Below are 25835 nucleotides of genomic sequence, written 5' to 3'. Positions count from 1 at the left end.
CTATGGGGACAGAGGGCATTATTACTATATGGAGGGCACAGCATGGGGACATTATTACTATATGGAGGGCACAGCATGGGGACATTATTACTATATGGAGGGCACAGCATGGGGACATTATTACTATATGGGGGGCACAGCACGGGATCCTACATACGGGACCCACAAACCTCCTTACTTTACTGCACATGACACCAAACAGTGGAGTTACTACTGTATGGGAGTCTATGGGTGGGAAAAAGGGAAGGAAGTTGCTGGAAAAGTGCAGAGCCTAACATGTTTGTCTGACAGGTCCCGAAGAGATGAATTGTAGCTTGAAGAAATCATCATGGTGGTCTGGGCCAGATGGAGAGGAAACGGAGAGCAATCACCTCAGATCAAAGAAGACGTCACCTGTGAGTTACTGAATTACGTTTTTTTTCGGTATTTTGTCAAACTTTATTTGGTAGGTGTGCCCCGAGGTGTGCTATACAGAAGGGCCCGCTGAGGCTCTCTCGCCCAAGGGCCCACAAAAACCTGGAGCCGGCCCTGCCTGTACGGTCCTTGCTGTATACACTGGGGAGCAGTCAGGCTGGAACACAAAGGCTGAATCCAAACTGATCCCACAATGATGGAAGCTACAACTCTCCCCAATGTCTGGGTAGCTGAAGCAATAACATTTCTCTTCACTGGAACCAAGAGGTCAAGGCCGAGTGTGAGGAGCCCCTCATAGTGTTATCCCTCCTCCACCAAACTATACAGCTGGCACAGTGCAGTCAGGCCAGGGATCTTCTCCCGGCATCACCAAACCCAGAAGAAGTGTGACCCGTCAAGACAACGGACAGCTGACAACAATGAAAGAGAAAGAGCAGCAGATCAGGAGACAAGTATGACTATAGTGGTTGAGATGGATATACCGCTTATACATCCCCCCGGTGATAGTCTATTACACTTCATTACTAATCTTAAATTATTACTAAACATCTTCCTCTATGTTTTCCTTTGCGTCAACATATTCCCAGTCTCATTTACTGCCATTCTCTTCCTCCGGTCGCTGGAGGATTTCATCCCCTGTGATTTCAGTCTTGAGCATTTGCACTATATATATACAGTATATAAATATACAGAAACATTGTGTGATTGCAGCCTGAAGAGATCCCCAGATACGAGGTACTGCGCGGAAATGACCGATATGCTTCCATATATTAGTTACCGTCCGCAAGCTTCATTAGGTTTTTCCTATTCTTAGCTTATAATTTACAGTAGCATTGAAGTGCAACACAGCAAGCACCCACAAACAGCATACACACAACATACACACACACACACACTGAGCAAACACACACATACAGCACAATACATACAGCACACACACCAAACACACACCCACACATGCAGCAAACACATACAAAAACAGCATACACACAACATACACACACTCAGCAAACACACACATACAGCATAATACATACAGCACAAACACAGCACGCACACAATATACACACACTCAGCAAACACACACAAATATACACACTCAAGAAATACATACACAGCACACATACAGACACACACACACACTCAAACACAAACAGCATACACATACTCAACAAACAAATACAGCACAAATACACAGACACACACAAACATAAACATACATACACACACTTAACAAATACATACACAGCACACACACATCTCACAGCAATACAACCCTGCTCTTTGTGACTTTTTGCACCGTACACATTTGCTCTATAGAGACCCTTGTTTTGCTTTCCGTACCTCCCATCATCTACAAGGATATCACCTACAAACCAGTAAACCCAACCCTGACTTTCCCAGATGAAGTTGTCTTTTACTGTTCACATAATCATAATCATTCTGGCAATCACCAGAATCTGGCTCCATTGGCGCATACAACAACTTATAGTCTTGGTGAACTCCCCAATTTTTGCAACCCCCCAGATGCTACAGAATAATTTCCCCATTCCAGGTCAAAGAGATATGGTATAGAACAGATAGGCTGACCAGTGCAACTACCGGGAGAACACTGGTAAGGATTAGAGAGAAGCGAAACTCAGGCACGTTTGGGTCCGTCCTAACCTGAGCATTCAGCATTAGATTACCGATGCCTGAAGAAGTAGGATGCCACCCAAAACATGGATACACCCTATGGCCTTTGGCTGTTGCCAAGTTTTTCAGGCAGCATCCTTCTTCATTTGGACGGACCTCAGCATGCTCGAGTTTCACTCATCTCTGTAAGTATACTAGAAATAGGTTGTGAAAGTGAGATGGAGTTCACCTATGGCTGCAGGTAAACAAGCAAAGCATTTTGACCCCCATCATCAGACACAAGGGCCGGTCGGAACCTAATATGCTCCACCAGTCTTCATATAATCATCCTCCCTTTTACCTGGAAATTGTTCACGTCTCCTCCTGTTTTTGTTGGCAACGTCTCATCTTCCTCACCTCTCTTTATTACCTTTATATGATAGTTTACTACCCCTCAGAGCTCCCAATCCAACTCTTATTTTCCTACTAGACCTTAGCACCATCACTGAGGAGACTTCTCCAGCCTTTGGGTTATTACTGTGTGACGAGAGTCCATCAAGTCCACCCTATAAAAAAAATTACTATTTGTTCCCGCAGCCCCGATACATAACCTTACATTATCCTCCATTTGCCATTCCTCTGCCCGCTCCTCTTCCCAGCCCCCTTTGTAGTGGGATACTATTGTATATCTTGATTTCCTTACAGATCTACTGACCTTCTACTCTATAATTCCTCTACCAGGTGTTGCTCATGGTCTCTGCTGAAGGACAGAATGATAATGTGAAGCATCTGTTATTTAGCAAATAATGGCTTTTCTTAAAAAATTTCTTCCATGGTATGTGTTTTTTTTATCCATAGTCTCAATATCTATTACATTATGAATTGTCTCAATCATTCATTTGGATGAAAATGTCATAAGTGGCACGAGAAGTAGAACCATATTGGGGTTAAATGCTGCTGATGTGCTCTAAAATAAGAAACCGCTTAAAGAGGTTGTCTGGGAAAAATTAGCTTTCCCCGTATCCACAGGATAGAGGAAAAGTAATTTTTGTCTTCTCTTTTGGTCGTCAGGCTTCTTGATGTCCTTTTTACGGCTTTTGTAATTGTCTTCAAACATTTCCCTGGGTGTCTTTGTCTTTCTTTTTACCAATCACTCTTCTGGGCAGAAATGTTCTCTCTATTAAGTTAGGGCTTTACTTTTATTAGATTAGGGACCCACCCGAATCGGGAATCTTGAAGCGGTGTGTGGGCTTATACACTTTGATCAAATTGTAACAAACTCTTAATGTTAGTATTACGTAGTGGACGGTCACTGTGGATGTGCAGCAGTGTCCATTTTTATTCTCCATGGAATATCAAAAAATTTAGTCTAAGTGAAATATCCCTTTAAAGACCCTTCTCGTCATGTCTGCTTTCAGTTTTAGGCACGTGTTCACAAGTCAATGCTTAAGTCAGTTTAAACCACGTGAAAAGTGTTTCTCTAGACCTTCTTGCCTTCTCTTTGGACCTTCTCGATAAAATGCTCATCTTTTTCGTGTCTACATTTATCTATTTTCTGTCCTCTCTTTAGGTCTTCAGGCTTCTTGATTCAGGTCTTCAGGCGTCTGTGATTGCCCATGTCATTCTCATTTTTGGTTTTTGTCCTTCTCTTTCTCCACCATCTCTTCTGGCCAGAATCATCTTCTCTATTGAGTTGGGTCTTCTAATATCTACACAATAAAGATTAATTGATAATTTCTGCTTTTAGTTTCAGGTTGAGCTCGGCTAAGTCAAGGATTAAGTCAATTCCAACTTCATAGGTTGTGTTTGCCAAAACATCTTTTAGTCTTCTTTATGGATTTTCAGGCTTCACAATGACATGTTCACGTCTTTGGGGGCTGTCTCCATACATCTTCTCTAGGTCATCGTCTTCCTCTTGCTCCTTCACCTCTGCTGAGATGAATTGTCTTCCTTTGGAGTAAGGTGTTTTTGTAATATTTGTAAATCGATAGTTCTTTAATGCTGTAACTTCTTTTTATATGTTCAACAAATTCTCATCAGATGATTGGATAGCAATGATTGAAGTTGTAGTTACTTCTACTCTTTAGGATCCCGTTTTAACGTCTCTGGTTTGTAAACATGGAAAATACCTTCAACATCAGCGAAAACTTGGTCCTCCTGGGACTTTTCGAGACAGAAAGACTAAGATATCTGTACTGTGTCCTGTCCATTGTCCTTTATTTTTTCATTGTACTCTTAAGTATTATTATTGTGGCTATTGTAGTCACAGATACAAGGTTACATGAACCCATGTACATCCTTATAAGTAATCTGGTCCTCAATGGGATATTTGGAAGCTCATCATTTTTTCCAAAGTTCATAGTTGACCTCATCACCTCATCCACGACCATCAGTCATGGTAACTGTGTTGCACAAACTCTGTGTCTTACGGTTTTTGGTTTTTATGAAATGATTACTTTCACCCTAATGGCGTATGATCGATATCTGGCCGTTTGTCACCCGTTGCGCTATAGTATGCTGGTAACTAATGAGAGGATTATAAGCCTCCTCACTGGATGCTTTGTAGTGACCTTCATACTTGTACTCATAGCCGTGCTCCTCACATGGAAGCTTCCCCTTTGTGGGGACAAATTAAACAATATTTTTTGTGACAATATGTCGATGGTCATTCTCTCCTGTGTGGACTCCTCCATCAGCCAACTCTTCTCCGCTTCTGTGGTTGGCGTCTACTTGTGCGTCACCATCTTCAGCACCATTTTCTCCTATCTGCAGATTTTTCTTGTCTGCTTAAAGATCACAGGAGAATCCCGCCAGAAAGCCGTCCACACCCTGGTCACCCATCTACTCAACTTCTCTATCTTTTTACTAGGGTTCTTATTCATTTTCATCAGGTACAGGCTGAGCAGTATTAAGCTCCCGGTTATTGTCCACGTTCTCTTCTCTGTAACTCCTCTCATTGTCCCACCATTGTTCAATCCCCTGATCTATGGACTCCGGACACACGCCCTGAAGAGGAGGGTTATTCATCATTTACAGAAAATCCACACTTGGCCAAAATGGAGTAAAATATATCCACATTTTGTAGCTATATCTGTTATAAGTCACAAGGAGAGTCAATGAGCACATAAACCATAAAGCAATAAAAGTCAATAATTTCTCTATGTCTTTTCCATGTATATGTTATTGGTAATAAGTGACAGGAGAACATTAATTCCTCACAGTCTGGGGTCTTACTTACTTACAGGGTGAGCTCTAAGCTTCACTACATAGTCCGACTGCCCTATGTTGGGATCTCTACATGTACAATAAGTTTTTTATTGAGCCCTTGGAACCTTTATTACTCAGTTTCTAGTTATTGGTTGCAAGCAATTTGTTATAAATGTTGATTATATAAGACCATAGGCATCATGGTCATAGATTCTTTGTTTAAAGTCTAAGGGCCCTATTACATGGAGTGATAATCGGTCCAATCAGGACCATTTGGTGACTCTGTGTAATAGACGCAATAATCAGCCGATGACAATGATCATTGGCTGATGCTGTCTTTAGGTCTGGACCTAAAATCATCAGTCACCGACCGATCATGCTACGTGTAATAGCGATGCGCGGCCAATGGCTAACGATTAAATACACTGTTATACATGACCTCTCCACGCTCCCGCTTCTCCTGCCCTCTGCTTGCTTTCTGGTTGGCTGCAGCTTCAAAATAGACTCTGAGCTGACAGGCCGCTCAGCCAATCATTGACCACGGTGGTCCTGGCCAGTGATTGGCTGAGACAGGCCGCTCTAAAGCTGCTGCCGTTGGGAGGCAAGCAGAGGGCAGGGGAAGACTGGAGACTTGGCAAGGTAATACATAACAATTTAGGGCAAGGGCTGCACAGACATCTCTACGAGGTATATATGTACAGTATGTCCTTAGCAGTGTCCGTCCATTTAGCATACGATTATCGAGCCATGTACAGTTTCTTCCCAGATCAGACCCCCCTCCCAGTAATAATGTGACTTGTCTGTATGTAGCTTATGAGGTTAAAGTCCGGGCTCAGGTTCCTCCACACTAGACTCCCCCATCTATGCCTGTACGGTCCTTGCTGAAGCTGAAGCATTAAAATTTCTCTTCACTGGAACCAAGAGGCCAAGGCGACCCCTGAGGAGCCCCTCATAGTGTTATCCCTCCTCCACCAAATTATACAGCAGGCACAGTGCAGTCAGGCCAGGGATGTTCTCCTGGCATTAACCAATCCAGACTCCTTCATCAAAAGCCAGATAGAGAAGTCAAGACAACAAACTGTCAGCAATGAGAAGGAAGGAGCAGCGGAACAGGAAAAGGAGACAAGTTTGCTTAAAGGAGAAATCCAGTGAAAAGAAAAAATCCCCTTCAGGCAGGTGGTTGCAGTAGTAAAGAATGTATACTTACCCATCTCTGTGCCCTGCAGCGCTGCCTTACTGCTCTTTGACGACCGCCGGCCTACTGCAGCTCCTGTTGCTGTAATGTTATGACCTGACTGATGGATTGTGGGACAACGCTGAAGTCACTGACTGGCTGAGCGGGCAACAATCCATCAGCCTGGTCGTTGATGTACCAGTAAGCCAGGAGGAAATTACATCTGGCATCTTTCAGAGAATGTTGAAAGCAGCGCTGCAGGGGCACAAGGAGGGGTAAGTATAAATTCTTTATTATGTTCCCGCACCCTCTTAAAGGGGTAGTGCAGTGAAAATCTTTTTTTCACTAAATAACACACATTAAAAAGTTATACAACACTGTAATGTGTGTTATTTATGTGAATGGCCCCCTTCCCCATGTTTTAACCCCCCTAACGTTTGAACCGGAAGTGTAATACTGCATACTCACATAATCACTATCCCTTCCGTCCCGGCCGCCATTTTGGGACGATTACCTCACTCTTCAGGAGGTCAGCCTGGCTGCTCCAGCCCTCCCTCATGCTGGCCCCCCTCCAGCGCATCATCAGCTGCTCAACCGTGATTGGCTGAGCATAACAGAATGACACATGAAGCGCTGAAGGGGGGCCGGCATGAGGGAGGGCTGGAGCAGTCAGGCCGACCTCCTGAAGAGTGAGGTAATCGTCCCAAGATGGCAGCCGGGATGGAAGGGGTCGACAGTGATTATGTGAGTATGCGGTATTACACTTCTGGTTCAAACGTTAGGGGGGTTGAAACATGGGGAAGGGGGGCATTCACATAAATAACCCACATTACAGTGTTGTATAACTTTGTTATGTGTGTTATTTAGTGAAAAAAAGTTTTTCACCGCACTACCCCTTTAATTTTTTTTTTCCGTGGGACTTCTCCTTTAATGAATGTATGTGCAAAAATATATTACATGAATCCGACAGGTATAACTTTATTAGTTAAGACGGATATACAGTGGTTCCACGACATTCGATGCTCCCGTCATACGATAGACTAACAATAGCTCCCCCTCACTTCATTACTGATCATAAATTCTTATGAAACATCTTCCTCTATGTTTTCCTTTGCGTCTACATATTCCCAGTCTCATTTACTGCCATTCTCTGCCTCCGGTCGCTGGAGGATTTCCTCCCCTGTGATTTCAGTCTCGAGCACTCACAATATATATATATATATATATATATATATATATATACCATCTGCAGGGATCCCTGGATATAAGGTACTGTGACTGATATACGTCCATGTATTAGTACAGCCATCAGCTTCATTAAGCAGTTTCTTTTCTTAACTTACACTTAACAATAACAGCTCAACTAATACACAGCACATATACACCACATGTACACCACATACACACATACAGTGGCGTAGCCACCGTGGTCGCGGGGGTCGCCGCCGCGACCGGGCCTGCCACAAAGGGGGGCCCGCGGGGCCCTCCCTTTCAATCACTCTTGTGACCGCAAGCATTGTTTTGCTTGCGGTCACAAGAGTCCGACTCTGTCTTCCCCCGGCTGCTGCGCAGCTGCCGGGGATGTCGCGTCTTATCCCCGGCAGCGCACACATCCCAGAGCTCCCTGCGCGCCTTGGGCCCTGACTTCCGGTTCCGGCGCGCAGGGAGTTCTGGGATGCACGCGCTGCCGGGGATAAGACGCGACATCCCCGGCAGCTGCGCAGCAGCCGGGGGAAGACAGAGTCGGACTCTTGTGACCGCAAGCAAAACAATGCTTGCGGTCACAAGAGTGATTGAAAGGGAGGGCCCCGCGGGCCCCCCTTTGTGGCAGGCCCGGTCGCGGCGGCGACCCCCGCGACCACGGTGGCTACGCCACTGTATGTGTGTATGTGGTGTACATGTGGTGTATATGTGCTGTGTATTAGTTGAGCTGCTATTGTTAAGTGTAAGTTAAGAAAAGAAACTGCTTAATGAAGCTGATGGCTGTACTAATACATGGACGTATATCAGTCACAGTACCTTATATCCAGGGATCCCTGCAGATGGTATATATATATATATATATATATATATATATACTATTTTGTGAGTGCTCGAGACTGAAATCACAGGGGAGGAAATCCTCCAGCGACCGGAGGCAGAGAATGGCAGTAAATGAGACTGGGAATATGTAGACGCATACAACGTGGGAGCGCGTTGTCAGGTGAGTTAAGTTTTGTTTTTTATCAGCCTGTACGGGTGGGGGGAAAGAGGGGGGCATCTATGAGGGTGGAGGGAAAGGGGACCATCTATAAGGGAGGAGGGGGGGTGAAGGGGACCATCTATAAGGGAGGAGGGGGGGGGGGGTGAAGGGGACCATCTATAAGGGGGGGGGGGTGAAGGGGACCATCTATAAGGGAGGAGGGGGGGGGGTGAAGGGGACCATCTATAAGGGGGGGGGGGGTGAAGGGGACCATCTATAAGGGGGGGGGGTGAAGGGGACCATCTATAAGGGAGGGGGGTGAAGGGGGCCATCTATAAGGGAGGGGGGGTTCAGGGGACCATCTATAAGGGAGGGGGGGGGTGAAGGGGGCCATCTATAAGGGAGGAGGGGGGGGGGTGAAGGGGACCATCTATAAGGGAGGGGGGGTGAAGGGGACCATCTATAAGGGAGGGGGGGGGGTGAAGGGGACCATCTATAAGGGAGGGGGGGTGAAGGGGACCATCTATAAGGGAGGGGGGTGAAGGGGACCATCTATAAGGATGGGGGGGTGAAGGGGACCATCTATAAGGGAGGGGGGTGAAGGGGACCATCTATAAGGGAGGGGGGGGGGTGAAGGGGACCATCTATAAGGGAGGGGGGGGTGAAGGGGACCATCTATAAGGGAAGGGGGGTGAAGGGGACCATCTATAAGGGAGGGGGGGTGAAGGGGACCATCTATAAGGGAGGGGGGGGTGAAGGGGACCATCTATAAGGGAGGGGGGGGGTGAAGGGGACCATCTATAAGGGAGGGGGGGGGTGAAGGGGACCATCTATAAGGGAGGGGGGGTGAAGGGGACCATCTATAAGGGAGGGGGGGTGAAGGGGACCATCTATAAGGGAGGGGGGGTGAAGGGGACCATCTATAAGGGAGAGGGGGTGAAGGGGACCATCTATAAGGGAGGGGGGGTGATGGGGACCATCTATAAGGGAGGGGGGGGGGAAGGGGACCATCTATAAGGGAGGGGGTAGAGGGGGCAATCTATAAGGGAGGGGGTAGAGGGGGCCATCTATAAGGGAGGGTGAGGAGAGAGGGGGCCATCTATAAGGGAGGGGGGTAGAGGGGGCCATCTATAAGGGAGGGGGTAGAGGGGGCCATCTATTTGGGGGGGGGGCAACATAGGGGGAGAGGGAATACACAGAGGGGGGCATATATTATTAGGGGGTCACATAGAGTCAGGGCTACCCACTAAAGGAGGGTGTAAAGGGGACAATACAGATGTGCAGTGTGTATATAGATGAGGATGGTGCCAGAGTGAGGAGACTAATATGTCTGTCTGGCAGATTCTGTGGATTCGTGGCTCGGAGAAGTTCTCATAATGGCCCAGGGCAGATGGAGAAGAAGATGAAAAGGGAAGAACTCCGATCAGAGAAGACATCCCCCTGTGAGTCACCTGATATATCTGCACTGTAATGTATATGGTGTATAGAACCTGTGTAGAGCTGGGGCCACCTCTATATGACTGGATGAGGTGATTTAGTGTACTGGATTTGGTCAGTAACAATATGGTGGTGATGGTTGTGGTGTGGCAGTAGTGTTTCCTTCCTATATACTGGTATTACTGGTAATATAGGTCTCAGTATACAGGATTTGGTCGGTAACAGTATGGCAGTAATATGTACGGTGATAATACTTTCTCTTCCAATATTCTGGTGTTATTGGTAATATCTGTCTTGGTGTGTGTATATATATATATATATATATATATATATATATATACACACACACCAATAGCATCACTTGGTCGTGAAAGGAGGGGGGGGGGCCAAGTTGGCCTCTCGCACCAGGGCCCAGGAGACATTAGCTACGCCCCTGCACACATAACATACACACACACACAAAACATTCACACCACATACACACATAACATACACACAACATACACACCACATGCATACACACAACTTAAACATACGCACACACACACACACACACACACACACACACACATACATTACACAACAATACAATTCTGTTCTTTTTGACTTTTTGCACACACACATTTTGCATACTCGTTTGCTTTACGGAGCCCCTTGTTTCACTTCCAATGGCTCATATCTTCTACAGGGATATCACCTAGATATTTGTAAACAAAACCCCAGGAGGGGTTGTCTACTACTAGTCGCATTTTCCAATATCACCTCATACAGTGACCATATAAAGATAGATCAAACTGTAATCAGGCTCTGCACACCATATAAGTGATTACAGTGCAGTTACAATCAATGACTCACAGGTGATGTCTTCACTGAGTGAATCACAGGGTTGTCTTCTCTCATTGGAATTGCTCACTTTTCCCTTTTTTTGCTTTATCCAGCCAGGGCAATCATGAGGACTTCTCCCAGCCACATCTCATCTCTGTAGAATCTACCAGACTAACATTTTAGACTCCTCACTTTAGCACCATCCTAACCTCTTTACATGCTTATCGTTTTGGTGATTGTCTACATCAATCTCATTTCAGTCAGATATTCCCGTCTTCTCTTTGGGTCTTCAGGCTTCTCGATGACCATGTGGTGTCTGTGGTATCAATGTCAATCTCATTTCTGGTCTTTGACCTCCTCTTTTTCATCATCTCTTCGGGTCAGAGTTGTCTTCTCATGAAAAGTGTTTTTCTAGGTCTTCTCCTTGGTTCAAGCTTCATAGTGACATGTTCATGACTTTGGTGGTTGTTTCCATAGATCTCATCTTGGTCATTGTCTTCCTTATTCTTCGATCTGGGAGGTCTTCCTGTTGATTATGGTCTTCTTGTAGTGTCCATTTTCGTTTGAATTAGTAAAGGTTCCACGTCGCTTCCTCAATAGTCACATATTTTATATGTTCCACACAGTTAATCAGATCATTTGATAACAATGATTGAACTTGTAGGTACTTCTATTGTTTAGGATCCCGTTTTAACATCTCTGGTTTGGAAACATGGAAAGTGCCTTCAACATCAGCAAAAACCTGGTCCTCCTGGGACTTTTCGAAATAGAGAAATTAAGATATCTGTATTGTGTCCTGTCCATTGTCTTATATGTATTCATTGTACTTTTAAGTATTATTATTGTGGCTATTGTAGTTGCAGATACAAGGTTACATGAACCCATGTACATCCTCATAAGTAATCTAGTCCTCAATGGGATGTTTGGCAGCTCAACATTTTTCCCAAAGTTCATAGTTGACCTCATCACCTCATCCACGACTATCAGACCAATATTTGGCCGTCTGTCACCCGTTGCGCTATAGCATGCTGATAACTAATGAGAAGATTATAACCCTCATCATTGGATCCTTTGTAGTGACCTTCATACTTGTACTTATAGCCGTGCTTCTTACATGGGAACTTCCTCTTTGTGGGAACAGAATAAACAATATTTTTTGTGACAATATGTCGATGGTCATCCTCTCATGTGTGGACTCTTCCATCAGTCAACTCTTTTCCGCTTGTGGAGTCATCATCTACTTGTGCATCACCATCTCCACCACCGTGTTCTCCTATGTACAGATATTTCTAGTCTGCATTAAAATCTCTGGAGAAACTCGTCAGAAAGCCGTCCACACCCTGGTCACCCATCTACTCAACTTCTCTGTCTTCTTACTGGGATTCTTATTTGTTTTCATCAGGTACAGGCTGAGCAGTATTAAACTCCCGGTTATTGTCCATGATCTCTTCTCTGTAACTCCTCTCATTGTCCCACCATTGTTCAATCCCCTGATCTATGGAGTCCGGACACATGCCCTGAAGATGAGGGTAACTTATTATTTACACAAAATACACACTTGGCCAAAAGGGATCGAAATGCATAAGCATTCTGTGCCTATATCTGTGAGAGTCAATGAGTAGACAAACCATAAAGCAATAAAGGTCAATTATTCCTCTGTATTTGCTTCTGATGAGGTCATTGGTAATTGGAAAAGAGATAAGGCATGACTATTTATCTGGATGCTTTATGAGTTTATCTGGTTGGTATATAATACAAACTGGATTCTATATAACACGATTTATCTGGTTGGTGCATGACAGTTCAGTGGTCCCACAACATACGATATTAAAGGAGAAGTCCGGGCGCTGGGCTCTGCTGTTCTCTCCTCCAGTTCCCGGTACCAGACCACTTCTAGGTCTGAGTGGGATCTGGGACGTGATGTGTCAAGCCTACTCAGCCAGTCAGTGGAAGAGGTGGGACCCCGCTATGGCGATGAGTTGATGAGCAGGCTTAGAACGTCATGTCTCAAGTCCCCTCTCTAGCTTAGGAAGCGGCCGGGGACTGGAGTGGAGGACCCCTTTGCTGGAGCCGGGAGGTAGGTGCATGTTTATTTGTTCACCCACCTCCTCCCGGCAGTGAATGAACTTTTCATTCAATTGGTTTTGGGACAACCGTTGTATGTTGAAACCATTGTAAGTTAAGTCTATAACTCTATGGAAAACATGTAATTGTTTCCAGGCAGGGACCAGTGATCCCCCGGTATTCAACTATGGCCTCTGAGAAACTGATGGGGGCATCGTATGTCATGGGACCACTGTATCTAGATGCTATATAATGGTGTTTCTGGTGTATGACACTATATGAATTTTACATAACACTATTAATCTAGTTGGTGTATCATACAATATTTTCTACTTTTTAAAGTCGCTATCATCAGTTCCTTCCCTGATCTGATCCCCCATTAACAATGTGACTGATCTGTATATGGCAGTAATAATGCCCCATGTACCCAATGACAAAGCTATCTGTAACCAGCTATAGACCCACTGCAGCCAGATACATTGCCCCTGTAGCCGATAATAATAATAATAATAATAATAATATTAATAATATGCCCATTGTTGCCATTAGCCATTAATAATGCCCCATTCCCCAGTAATAATTCCCTCTGTAGCCATTAGTAATATTCCATGTAGCCAGTTACTATGTTCCCTGTAGCCAGATATTCTCCCTATAGTTTGATATGCCCCATTGGGCCAGTAATAATGAACCTGTAGTCAGGTATGACCCCTGTAGTCAGGTATCATCCCTTTAGTCAGGTATGACTACTGTAGTGAGTAATTAAGCTGTTATAGCCAGATATGCATGGTGTCCCACCACTGGTGTATCTCTTTGACACCTGTTCTAAAGTTTTCACTCTGGTTAACCCACTAGGTGTCACTGCTGTCTTTGTGTCCTTTATGCACGGCTGTAGAGTCTAAGGTTAACTATTGTATGTCATGTGTTTCTCAGTTTTCAGTCAGAGAGGACACAACGAGAACAGTTCCTGCAGAAATTAAGCCAGGGCCTGGCTCCAGCCAGGACCCCTGACAGGGACCAGAGACAGATGCAGCAAAAGACGTTATTCTTTATGCAAGCAACTACTACAGTTATGCAGTGCTAAGCTCAACGTGGGGGAGAGAAGCCACCTAGGATCACCCTAGCCCACACAAGGAACCTCTCAAAAACGTGCAGGGCAGACTCCTGAGGAGCTGACCCCAGTAGGACAAAGCTACCAGAATAGGTCTACGTATCTTACTGCGCAGTGCAAGTCTGCTACACCCAGATAACTGATGACTGGGGCTCGTGCTACCCACCTAGGATGGGTTCTACGCAACCAGGGGGCAGAAGGTGCTCAGACTGTAGTCTAAACATGAGTACAAGTATCTCTTACTTCTCCTTATATACACTTAAGTACTGGCAGAGTACAGATTCTACATTGGGCAGGGTTCCTCTGGCAACTCCTCTCCTCTTCCTTCTCTTCACAAAGCACTTACTACCATGAGCACCTACCTCTACAAAGCATGGATTTACTTTATTGTCAGCAACTACGTTTATCAAGATTTGCACTACCTGTATTGAGTGTACTGTTCACCTGCAATGTTATTCAGTAAAGTGTTCTGTTTTTGTACTAAACGCACAGGACTCTGTCTTCCCTTCCTGCACCTATACACACACCACTGTCTACCTTGTGTTATTTTTCCCCTCTCTGTGGGTGGTGGTACCAACATCCCTGGTGAGTCTACTACCACTACAGGTTGCCATGACGAGTGCCCAAGGGACTTGCAACAAGCCCGGAGGTTACCGACCATTCAGAGACATAAAGTGGCTAAAACAGGTATCAACATCACACCTGTGTACTACAGTACTAGTGTCACAACAAACATCATCACAGTAACTGGCCGAGTACCACATAGGCCCCCTGTAACTAGATACATACACCCCATCATAGCAGGTATGTCTCATGTAGCTAGTAGCCAGTTATGTCCCAGGTAGCCAGGTATGCCCCCTGTAGCCAGAGTAATCCCCTGTAGCCATGTATACCCCTCTGTAGCTAGTTAAACCCCACTGCAGCCAGGTATACCTCATATAAAACAGGAGAGGATGGTGTGTTTGCTTGGCAGCAGGTGGTGGTGGGTGCTGGACATTGTTCCACAGTCCAGTACATGGTGGTGGGGGCTGATAATATTGCCAGAGGATGAAGGGTGAGTATGTGGTATGCCTCTAGAGCAGCTTTTCTTGGCACTTCAGGTCACTATGTGGTGTCCCAGCTCAGGGTGCTGTCCATCGCACCTGAGCAAGCAAGTCCCTCAGGTTCACACGTGGTAGATGGTGTATTATTATGTTTTCCCCACTATGTGTCACCATTGTCTGTATCTAGCTTTATGCACATCTAAGGGAACTACAGGGTTAGCTGTTTTTTACCAAGTGTTATTTGCTAGCCACCTGCAGGTGTGGGTGCTTTCTCTTTTTGCTATCTTTTGCTCTTTTCTCTTTGCTATCCTATCCTCTCGTTCTCCACACAGTTACAACCCCTACCACTCACAGGAGGGTTTTGTTGGCCCCTGTAGGTGGAGTTAGTTCTTGGTGGGAGGAAGTGGCAGTCTAGTTCTAGTTCTTGGTGTGGGAGGAAGCAAACCGAGAAGTCTCAGCTGAGGTTAAGCCAGGGCCTGGCTTTGGCAAGGTCCCCTGACAGGGACACAGAAACAGCAACCTATGTTGCTTTATGCAAGTAACCAACTAACCAACCTATCTTTATGCAGGTAATCAACTAACTATGCAGTGCTAAGCGCCCATCAGGTCATCCGTGAGTACGAGTATTCTCTTTTAACTCTTTTATTCACTTCAACTGTTCCGGCAGAGCACAGTACTACATTGGGCAGGGCCCCTCTGGCAACTCATCTTTCACTCTCTCTTTTTACCACAAAGCAATAGAGATGAGCAGTAGTGAAATATTCGGAATTTTGAAATTCAATTCAAATAGACCACGATACTCGACTATTTCCTCGAATATCGAATCCCATTAAAGTCTATGGGAGAAAATGCTTGTTTCTCGGAACCCAAAATTCAACCACTTGGAGGTCACCAAGTCCACAATGACGCCTCAGAAAATGATGCCAACACCTCTGGAATGCAACTGGGACAGCAGGGGAAGCATGCCTGGGTGCATCTAACACGCCAAAGTTACATCATTACGCCACTATCACAACCACTATCAACTATACACTCCAAACACAATGTAACCTCTATGTAAAGTTGAAAAAAATACATGGAAACCTTCTTTCCTCTACATTATCATTGACAGAAAACCATGTTTTAAGCAAAAGAATCATTTTCATGCACCCCTTTAAATCACGTTACCTATGACAACCACAGATGTTATAGACAAGGGGGAAATCAAACAGCACCCACCACTAACTCTCATTGTGCGCGTAATGTAGTTTATATTATTTATATTACGCACTAAATGCAAAACAGTAGTACCAAACTTTTTTTTCTTTTTGGCACACTCTCAGTATACAGCCGTATACCCTATATCTGAAGTTTTCAGCAAGTAGATACCCTGCAGCCTATTCCTCACAGTGCACTCCAGTTGCCTGCCTATCTGAACACACTGATGTGCTGCTAGCCGGTTTAATAGCTGTAATGTATATATGTGTGATGAAGCTCTGCTGTCTATAGTTTTAGCCCTAACAAGGGCTTTTGTGGGTCCCTCTTGCTAAAACCACCTAACACCTAACTGTCCCTGCTATACACTGTCTCCCTCTCTAGCTCCAAGTAGCATCTGAAAATGAATGTGAAATCCACTATTCTTGTACTCTAAAGGTCACATGGTTTAGCCAGTCAATGAATGTGCATGCCTTTTTTCACTTCATGTGTTTCTGCCCCCCCCCCCCATAGTTATTGGTTAAAAAAAAAAACGCAAGAGAATACTCGAGCACCTAAGTGATTGCCAACTGTAACAATTGTATTGCACTTGACTGTATCCAGATATCTGTTTACTTTTATTGCATTACGGTTCCTTCCAATAAACTGCTCTATTTTTGACAACACACTAGACTCTGGCTTCCTCCTTGCGCACCTGCATCTACACACACCTGTACACTTGGATTAAACTCTTTTGTGAGCTGGTGAGGCTGCATGACTGTCCGGGGTGGGTCCTATACCACTCCAGGCTACCGTGACAAGCAGGGGCATAACTAGAAATGGCTGGACCCCATAGCAAACTTTCGATCGGGCCCCCCTCGACCATTCACTACGCCATCAACACATCTAGCGCTACACTGGTTCTGTGCTCCAAATAAATTACAGTGCAGTTATATTAAGTGACTAACAGGGGACGTCTTCTCTGATCAGAGTTGTTTCCTTTTAATCTTTTCATCTTCTTCTCCATCTGCCCTGGGCCATCATGTAAACTTCTCAGACCCACCAATCCACAGAATCTGGAAGACATATTAGGCTCCTCACTGCTCACCATCCTCATTTCTCTACAAACTGAACATCTAAATTGGCCCCTTTACACCCACGTTTAGTAGGTAGTCTGACTGTGTCCCTTATAGTATATGCCCCCCTCTGTGTAGCCACCTTATAGATGGCCCCTTGTTCAATCTTCCATATAGATGGCCCCATGTGCATCTCCTTAAAAAAGCCCCCCCTCTGTGTAGTCCCACTATAGTAGATGACATCCTCTGTGCACCCCCTATAGTATATGGTCCTCCTTTCTGTAGCCCCTCCTTATAGATGGCCCCTCTGTGTAGTCCACTATAGTAGATGCCCCCTTCTGTGTATCCCCTATTGTATACACTGCCCCTTTCTTGTCCCCCTTATAGATGGCGCCCTCTGTGTAGTGCCCCTTATATATGGCCCCCCTATGTGTAGTCTCCCTTACAGATGGACCCCCTCTGTGTATTCCCTCCTATAGGTGGCCCCTACCTCTGTGTATTCCCTCTTATAGATGCCCCCCTCTGTGTATCCCTTCTTATATATGGCTCCCTTTGTGTATTCCCTTGTGTAGATTCCCCCCACTGTGTATTCCCTCTTATAGGGCCCCCCTCTGTGTATTTCCTCTTAGAGATGGCTTCCTCTGTGTATTCCCCCCTACAGATACCCCCCCCGTGTTGTCCTCCTCTGCCTCCCTTATAAATGCCCCCCCTCCGTGTTGTGTTGTAACCCTTATAGATGGCCCCCTTATACATGCCCCCCTTGTTTGCCCCCTTGTTTTCCCTCTTATAGATGCTCCCCTTATAGGTGCCCCTATATGTTTCCCTTTATAGGTGCCCCTATATGTTTCCCCTTATAGGTGCCCCTATATGTTTCCCCTTATAGGTGCCCCTATATGTTTCCCCCCTTATAGATGCTCCCCCCCCCCGTGTTTTCCCCCTTATGTTGCCCCTCTATAGATGGCCCCCTCTGCAAAGCAGATAAAAAGGAAAAAAAAACACACAACTCACCTAACAACTCGCTCCCCCGTCCGACTCTCTTGTCCTCTCAGCTCCCTGGTGGTGTCGCATGGATTCCTGGGCAGGGCAGGCTCGGTGACTGCCTGGGGTGGTACTTCTGGCACAGGGAGCACATGTTAGCGACACTCCCTGTGCCAGAAGTACCACCCCAGGCAGTCACCGAGCCTGCCCTGCCCAGGAATCCACGCGACACCACCGCTGCCAGCGCACACTGAGGTTGCTGGTATCTGCGCTGACGAGGTATAGGATGGGGCCGTACAGTCCCATCCTATCCCCGGGAGTCACTGAGCCTGCCCTGCCCAGGAATCCAGGGGAAACCCGCGCCACTGACCGGACTCCAAACAATTGCAGCACCCGGGAGGCCTGCTCGGTTGCTGCAGGTATTGTCAGCTCCGGGGGCCCGGGCCACAGGCCCCCCTATGCTGCTGGGCCCTGTAGCAGCTGCTATGGCTGCTACGGTGGTAGTTCCACCCTTGGTGACAAGTGTCCAAGTGACTGTAGACCCACACAGCTACCAAACCACCATATCAGCTAACCCAGAGGGAGACCAAACAACACCCAAAAAAACTCTCCCCCGTGCCTCACCAGGATCGCAATTACATTCAGCATGTTCCAGTGCCAAACCCCCCCAACCTGTGACAGGTACCCTCTGTGGTATGGGTACCACAGGATGGGGACTACTGCCCTATATCACTATCTGGATGCTGCATATAACACAATGTTCAGCATGTTAAATTACATTTCTTCCCATGCACAACTGGGGTTGTTGTTGTATTATATGTATATGTGACCAGTGGGTGTTAGACCTCTGTGTATCTGATGGATCCTGCACCATCATTTTGAGAATATTTGTGGGAGCTTCTCATGATGTTTACATACAGATACCAGTGATTTATATATATACCCTTAAACACAATGGGGGAGATTTATCAAAGGGTGTAAAATTTAGACTGGTGCAAACTACCCACAGCAAACAATCACAGCTAAGCTTTGGGCAGTGCTGAAAGGAAAGCTGAGCTGTGATTGGTTGCTCTGGGCAGTTTGCACCAGTCTAAATTTTACACCCTTTGATAAATCTCCCCCAATGTCTATAGGGCATACGGATATATGAGGCTCTTCATATCCTGACCTTATATTTTTTTCTGTATGGACTCTTGTTTTTAATGTTTTTTTTTTTTTAATTATATATGATTTCATAAAAATCTATATTTTTAATTGGAATAACTTGGTCTAATTGTGTTATTTCTAATGTTGGGTGTTGCTGATCAGCTGACTGGTTCCATCTATACTTCCATCCCAGTGTTTCAGGACACCACAACCTTCACTAGCCGAGCATTGCTACACCAGGGAGTGCCTTGGAGGATGTAACAGTTACCACCATCTGTGCACCCCCCTCACAACTGTAGCTGGCCCACAAGAGTGTGGGATTGCCCTTCAAGGAAATATGATAAGTCATAGGTCATCACGGGTGAAGATATCAAGGGCTCCAAAGAGATTCAATGGGAGCCAGCTAGTAACACCACTCAAGCTCTCTACTAGATCATTGCCCTCTCCCCCCCAAAAAGTAGTAGTGCACTATATTGTGTCCCCAAAGAGTGTCCCCCCACGCAGTAATAGTGCCCCCTTGTGCTTCTACAAAGCGATATCCGCCCCCTCAGAATCAGCACACTAGTATGGTCCTCTAAGTTTCATTACTACATACATATAGACCTGGATGAAAGGGAGTCCGGTGTCTGACTCCTCCCACACCAGAGATTGTTCACATGGTCATGGTATAAGAAAAGGTCCTTTAGCGCACTTACATTCAGCATCTACCTCTGCAGCTTCACATATCACCACATGGGTATCCTGGCTGCTCCTCTGTCTCTTCCATTCCGGGGTTCCTCCTGTAAACCGCCCCGAGCACTGGTGGTTCAGGCACCATGAAAATTATGATGAGTTCCCTTTAATCACAGTGCAACATTCCTCCTCAAGGCTGTGCAATTCTCCCTTGCAACTATAAGAAACACCGCTAGATAGGTGTCCTAGCACGTCTGAAGCTTTGGCCTCTTCTAGGGCACAGACAACATCATGCTCCTGGCCACTACAGACTGGGAGTGCCTCAATCTCAGGGACTTTCAGAACGTGTGACATCATCACATGTGTCTAGATGAAAGAGACACTTACAGCTTCTAGTGGCTGCAGAAAGAAGGTAAATGATTTTATTTTAATCTAGACAATGGGTTTCTACTTTTAGGTGTGTCCGAATTACAGAGGACAAATTACTTTTGGGGGCCCTACCTATAGGGGGCGAGCTACCCGCAGGGGGGGGGGGGCTATCTAGAGAGGGAAACCGGGATGATGGTTGACCTCAGGGAGATCAACCAAAAAACACCACAGAAACCCATCACAGGTCTCGATGTGAGTGTATTCTAGTACATTGCCCCCTGGGAAATCAAATATGCAAAAAAAAAACCTCCAGAGATCACCATCTCCTTGAGGTCAACCATCATCCCTTTTTGCATGCACTTACTAGCATTGCTCCCACTAGCCAGAAACCTACTCCACATTGATGAGGGGCAAATACCCCGAAACAGCTGTCTGTGGATGGATACCTTGCTTGGGTGGTTTCCTTAACTGGACACATTCCTTGGCCTGGTTGTTCCTTCCCAGAGGGAAGGTCTGGCTAGCTCACTACGTTGAGACCTGTAATGGTAACACATAGAGAGGGAAACCTACAGAGAGCAAACTATGTTTGAGTGGTCCCACATAGTGGGTACAAGTAACATTCACAGGGTCCTATCTACAGGTGGCAAACTACATTCGGGGGGGTCTTATGTACAGGGAGATAACTAACTACAGGGGATCCTACCTACAGGGGTAAACTACATACAGGTGGGAGAACTACTAATGGGGGGTCCTACTTACAAAGGGGGAAACCACCTACAAGAGGAAAATACATTAGGGACACAGCATAGCATATGAGGAAACTACCTACTGGGGGTGTCAGACTTCTAAGGGAAACCACATACTGTACGGATATGCGCCGCGCTGTAATGAATCAGCCGCGCGGCTCTATCATTACAGCGTGGCACATATCTGTACAGTTCCCCCGCTCCCAGCATCTTATCACAAATGCTGTCCGGGCGGGGCGAGAAGTCTGTTACAGGCATTCCACGTCCGTGTTCCATGTGAATGCAGCCTTTGCTCAATATAAAACATGGACAGTACATGTGTTTATGAATTATTACCAACAAAGGGTGAAACTTATTGGGAATAACTAGACCATATTTTACTAATAATCTATACAGAATTCCAAGCATTTCCAGAAGGTTCGCTTACTTTTTTCTTGGAACTGTTCCTAAAAGATTTACACTTGTGTATAAATCTAATAAATAATCCCGAACCCCATCACCTGATGGAACGTATGTCAGTGAGCTAGCCAGACCTTCTACCGGGAAGGAACAACCAAGCCAAGGAAGTTCTCCAGTCAAGGAAACCACCCAACTAAGGTATCCATCCACATCCACAAGCAGTATCCATAATGTGGAGACAACAGTATTTTTGCATATTTGATTTCCCAAAGGGCAATGTTTCTAGATTCACTGATGTTGAGAAACATGTGACAGTGTTTCTGTGGTGTTTTGGTTGATCTCCCTGAGGTCAACCATCATTTTCTTAAATGCACTTACTAGGCATTGCTCCCACTAGCCAGAATCCTACTCCACAATGATGAGGGGCAAATACCCTGAAACAGCTGTCTATGAATGGATATCTTGTTTGGGTGGTTTCCTTGACTGAAGACCTTCCTTGGCTTGGTTGTTCTTTCCCAGTCGAAAGTCTTACTAGCTCACTGATGTTGATAAACATGTTATGGTGTCTCCACAGTACTTTTGCGTATTTGATTTCCCAGGGGGTAGTGTTTCTAGATTCAATGACGTTGAGAAACATGCATTGGTGTCTTCGTGGTGGTTTGGTTGATCTCCCAGAGGTCAACCATCATTTGTTTGACTGTCACTCAAAGTTACAATGTTTCTATCATTAATCACTGATGACATCATCAGAAGCAAATACTATATAGAATAAGTGACCTTTATTGCTTTATGTTCTACTCATTGACTCTGCTTGTGACTTATGATAGATATAGGTGTAGAATGCTTCTGTGTTGAAGTCCATTTGGGCCAAACATGCCTTGTCTGTAAATAATGAAAAACCCTCATCTTCAGGGAGTGTGTGCGGACTCCATAGATCAAGGGGTTGAACAATGGTGGGACAATGAGAGCAGTGATGGAGAGAAGAACGTGGATAATAACCGGGAGCTTAATACTGCCCACCCTGTACCTGATGAAAATAAAAAGTAATCCCAGTAAAAAGACAGAGAAGTTAAGTAGATGGGTGACCAGGGTGTGGACGGCTTTCTGGCGGGATTCTCCAGTGATTTTTGAGCAGACAACTAATATCTGCAGATTGGAGAAAACGGTGACGACGATGGTGATGCACAAGTAGACGATGGATGCAGAGGTGGAGAAGAGTTGGCTGATGGAAGAGTCAACACAGGAGAGAATAATCATCGACATATTGTCACAAAAAATATTGTTTATTCTGTTCCCACAAACGGGAAGCTTCCATGTGAGGAGCACGGCTATGAGTGAAAGTATGAAGGTTACTACAAAGGATCCAATGATGAGAGATATAATCCTCTCATTAGTTATCAGCGTACTATAGCGCAACGGGTGACAGACGGCCAAATAACGATCATACGCCATAAGGGTGAATGAGCTCATTTCATAGAAACCAAATAGGGCAACACATAGAGCTTGGACCATACAGTTACCATGAGTGATAGTGGTGGATGAGGTGGTGAGGTCAACTATCAGCTTCGGAAATAATGTTGAGCTGCCAAAAATCCCATTGAGGACCAGATTACTTATGAGGATGTACATGGGTTCATGTAACCTTGTATCTGCAACTACGACGGCCACAATAATAATACTTATAAGCGCAATGAATAAATATAGGACTATGGACAGGACACAGTACAGATATCTTAGTCCTTCCATCTCCACAAGTCCCAGGAGCACCAGGTTTTTGCTGACGTTAAAAGCATTTTCCATGTTGCCTTTTTTCTAACCAGAGAAGTTTAAACATAAGATCCTGAATGAAAGAAGAAATAAGTTCTTTAATTTTTATCCAAAAAGCTGATAAGCTGCAAAGAATATGTTAAATAAGTGAAGAAAAACAGCAATCATAATTGAAATACCATCAAGAGACGTGGATTCTTGATTTTAATACAAATGATCAGGGTGAACAACTTTAGATAAATTTGTAAAGGGGAAAGGAAAAAATAAAACAAATATTAATCCCCTTCGCATTTTCCTAGTCCAGATTGGTCTTTGCTATTCTGTAGTCCCTGGTGGGAGTGCCCTGATGACTTATCATACACTCGATATAGAACTGTTGGAGCCAGAGGCCTCAACTCTTTAGGCCATGTTCACATGGCGTAAGAGACCGGCCGGGTCACGGAGCGGTCGGTCTCAGCAAAGATCATCCCGGCCGGTACTGCAGGATGATCTCTCGGCCCGAAGAGTTTTGATGCGGCGCATCAGCGCGCGCCCGCATCAGAACTCACCACTGCACGCTATGAAGCTTGCAGCCGGAGTCACTCGCTTCATAGTGTGAACTGACATTGTTTTCTACGGCCGCTACGACATGTCAGTTCTTTGCGGCGCTGCGAGGGATCCCAGCTGGATTGTATACTGTGTGGGATGCCGGGATCCCATAGAAGGCTGGGCGGCCGTACTTTTACGAAAACATACGTTGTGTGAACATAGCCTATGACTTGACTTTCATATGGGCAAAAAAAGACCCAGCACAATGTAGAGGAAAATTCTGCTTAGAGGATTTGAAAGAGGAAGACGATGCTCAACAATGGCACGAATGTAGACAACCCAACAAGACAACATAATAAACATCTTAATCTTACCTTACCATGCTCCCCCAATGTCCTCCTGAGGGGTCTCTGCGTTCCCCGCTGACCACTGCCACCACCGCTTCTAAGTCTAACTCATCTCTGCAGTGACAGCCCGCTCAGCCAATCACTGATCGATACGGCCACCGATGTCATGTGAATGTCAAATGTGAAGACTCAAGAACAATGGAAGTCAAAGACAAACATTGTAAACTGATTGTACGGCATCTAAAAGAAGGATTCGCTGGGGACAGTTGCCTTTAAATTTTTGGGTCATATGGAGGATACACCAAAAATGGGGGAAAGGGGAAATCAGACATCACTGCAAAGTATATCTTTTAGTCTAGATCAGTGTTTTTTAACTCCAGTCCTCAAGTACCCCCAAAAGATCATGGTGTTAGGGTTATCCTAAACAGAGAACACCTATGGTGATATCTGACACACTGACTACAGGTAATATCACCTGTGGAATACTAAGGAAATCCTTAAAACATGACCTGTTGGGGGAACTTGAGGACTGAAGGTGAGAAACACTGGTGTAGAGAACCACAGACATTATATGGGCATCATTGGTGAAACACTTTAAGCTCCACTGAGTAACACTCCAACACACAAATAATCGAGGCTCAATCCTTAACATACCGGATATTGGGATTGTTGATTTAAAAAAAAATGGACTGATCATTTCCCTTTAGCATATTTTAGGTTTGTTCTCGTGCCTTTTGTCAACCCCATGTCAAACCAAATGATCATTCCGCCTATATTCCGGCTCATGTCTTCCTATGGGGAGGGGTAAACTGTGGCACCAGATTATCTCACTAAAAAATCTGTCACATCTGACACATCCTTTGGTGGACAGTCGGGAAGCCCTCATATGTGTTATGTTGTTTAGAATAAACTGTATGGGCACCTGTAATATGCTGTAGCAATCGTCTTAGATTTTTTTTATCTCGCCTCTGAAATTTGACCAAGACAGAAAATTGTTGTATTTTCCTATTGACCCAGGTGATGATGATGCGACTAGCAGAAAACAACTTAATCTTAGAATAATGATGCCTCCGGATTTGGGTCTACCATGGGGTAAATATATAGGATGAAATAATAGCCACAAAGACCACATCAAAAAGGAGAAAATTCGGGCAACATGCATGACATATCAAATATCTAAAAGAATAAAAGACATAGCATAGTCTATAGTAGGACTAGGGATGGTCCGAACCTGCCGAACGCTCAGCAGCAGATTCCCGCTGTCTGCCCGCTCCGTGGAGGGGGGGAATACAGCAGGAGTAACGCCTGGAAAACTGGGATACAGCCTATGGCTATATCCCAGTTTTCCAGGCGTTCCTCCCGCTGGATCCGCCCGCTCCACGGAGCGGGCAGACAGCGGGAATCATTACCGAGGGTTCAGGTTTGTACGAACCCGAACCGAACTCGGTTTGGTCCATCCCTAAATAGGAACCATGCATGATGCAAAATTAGTCCAGTCACATAATACAGTTTCTTACATGTATAAATATACAACTATTAAGATGTCAAAAACATGCATAAGATGAC

The 25835-nt window shown here is 45.3% G+C and overlaps 2 protein-coding genes and 1 pseudogene across 2 annotated transcripts; 2 read left to right on the top strand and 1 right to left on the bottom strand.

The window, feature by feature from the left end:
- The first annotated feature begins 4146 nt into the window (after window positions 1-4146).
- Window positions 4147-5148, top strand: LOC138794091 (olfactory receptor 4C6-like). Its single transcript, XM_069972855.1, has one exon. The coding sequence runs from the start codon at window positions 4147-4149 to the stop codon at window positions 5146-5148; it is 1002 nt and encodes a 333-aa protein (XP_069828956.1).
- A 6417-nt stretch (window positions 5149-11565) lies between these two features.
- LOC138794089 (olfactory receptor 11A1-like) lies at window positions 11566-12475 on the top strand (annotated as a pseudogene).
- A 9950-nt stretch (window positions 12476-22425) lies between these two features.
- On the bottom strand, window positions 22426-23427 carry LOC138794088 (olfactory receptor 4C6-like). The gene has a single exon (XM_069972854.1). The coding sequence runs from the start codon at window positions 23425-23427 to the stop codon at window positions 22426-22428; it is 1002 nt and encodes a 333-aa protein (XP_069828955.1).
- Window positions 23428-25835: the final 2408 nt, after the last annotated feature.

The sequence above is a fragment of the Dendropsophus ebraccatus genome, chromosome 5 (assembly GCF_027789765.1).
Source record: "Dendropsophus ebraccatus isolate aDenEbr1 chromosome 5, aDenEbr1.pat, whole genome shotgun sequence".
NCBI lineage: Eukaryota > Metazoa > Chordata > Amphibia > Anura > Hylidae > Dendropsophus > Dendropsophus ebraccatus.
The sequence above is the reverse complement of the archived record's forward strand: the minus strand, read 5'-3'. Positions and strand labels throughout refer to the sequence as shown.